The 1,422-nt window shown below is 43.0% G+C and overlaps 1 protein-coding gene and 1 pseudogene across 2 annotated transcripts in view; one reads left to right on the forward strand and one right to left on the reverse strand.

The window, feature by feature from the left end:
• GSR (glutathione reductase) overlaps positions 1–1,422 on the forward strand; it is a 67,230-nt gene that overhangs the window by 22,459 nt on the left and 43,349 nt on the right. The window contains exon 3 of the mRNA XM_011944537.1: positions 47–135. Within this exon, the coding sequence (XP_011799927.1) occupies positions 50–135 (86 nt within the window). The 5' untranslated portion in view covers positions 47–49. The remainder of the gene's footprint in view (positions 1–46; positions 136–1,422) is intronic.
• Positions 215–620, reverse strand: LOC105513622 (annotated as a pseudogene). Its single transcript, XR_001002059.1, has one exon. The product of XR_001002059.1 is annotated as a 40S ribosomal protein S26-like (transcript).

Genomic DNA, 1,422 nt, shown 5'->3' on the forward strand with positions numbered 1-1,422 from the left:
TCATTTACTGCTGTTTTTGATCCTTTTTTTTTTTTTTTTTCAACAGGTAATGTGGAACACAGCTGTCCACTCCGAATTCATGCACGATCATGCTGATTATGGCTTTTCAAGTTGTGAGGGTAAATTCAATTGGCGGTAAGTGTCAACACTAAGAGGGTTCAGTTTCCAAGTATAGATATTTTTCTTTCTTTCTTTTTTTTTTTTTTGAGTACAATTTCCATTTTATTTTTCTCCAGAGAATAGTCTGTCTCAGTCTTTAAGGACTCAGCTCCTTACATGGGCTTTGGTGGGGGACGTGGGGCAGCACCCGCAGGTCTAAATCGGGGAGGGGGTGTTCGGTCCTTGCGGGCTTCATGAGATCGATTCCTGACTACTCTGCTGTGAATTGCACAACTCACACAGTAATGTAGCTTCACATACAGCTTGGGAAGCACATAGGCATCGAAGACGCTCGCTTCAGAAATGTCCCTGACTGCTGTGGCCTCCACTATGTTTCGAATGACGAATTTCTTAATGGCCTTGTCCTTGGGCACGCATCAGGCACAGTTAGTGCAGCGAATAGGCTGCACATGGCCGCGGCCCTTTTTGGCACGACCGTTGTTCCTTCTTTTCTTTGTCATCTTGGATGTATGGACCGAAGACATCGTTTTCTTTCATAACTAAGTGAGCCGTAAACTTTTTTAGGGATGGAGGAGGGATTGTGGTAAATATTCACAGTATGAGATTTACAGTTTAGCCATTTTTAAGTATACAATTGAGTGCCATTAAGCACATTCACGTAAGTGTACAGTCGTCACCACTATTACCACTTCCAGAACTTTCCTGCCATCCCAAACAGAAACTCTATTCCATTAAACAATAACCCCTCATTCTCTTCTCCCGCTGGCCCCTGGGAACCTCTATTCTGCTTTCTGTCTCTATGAATTTGCCAATTCTAGGAAATTCATATAAGTGGAATCATACAATATTTGTTCCTTTATGTCTAGTGTATTTTGTTTTCACGGTTTGTCCACGTTGTAGTATGTATCAGAACTTCATTACCTTTTTTTTTGTTAAGACAGGGTCTTGCTTTGTTGCCCACGCTGGAATGCAATGGTGCAATCATAGCCCACTGCAATCTTGAGCTCCTGGGCTCAAGCTATCCTCCCACTTCAGCCTCCTGAGTAGCTGGAACTACAGGCATGTGCCACCATGCCTGCCTATTTTATTTTTATTTTTATTTTTAGTAGAGATGAGGTCTCACTGTGTTGCCCAGGCTAGTCTTGAACTCCTGAGCTGAAGTGATCCTCCCGCCTCAGCCTCCCAATTTGCTGGGATTTCAAGTGTGAGCCACTGTGCCGAGCCTTCATTCCTTTTTTTTTTTTTTTTTTTGTATTTTTAGTAAAGACGGGGTTTCACCATGTTGATCAGGCTGGTCTCGAA

This window comes from Colobus angolensis, unplaced genomic scaffold, assembly GCF_000951035.1.
Source record: "Colobus angolensis palliatus isolate OR3802 unplaced genomic scaffold, Cang.pa_1.0 Scaffold233, whole genome shotgun sequence".
In the NCBI taxonomy this organism is placed as follows: Eukaryota; Metazoa; Chordata; class Mammalia; order Primates; family Cercopithecidae; genus Colobus; species Colobus angolensis.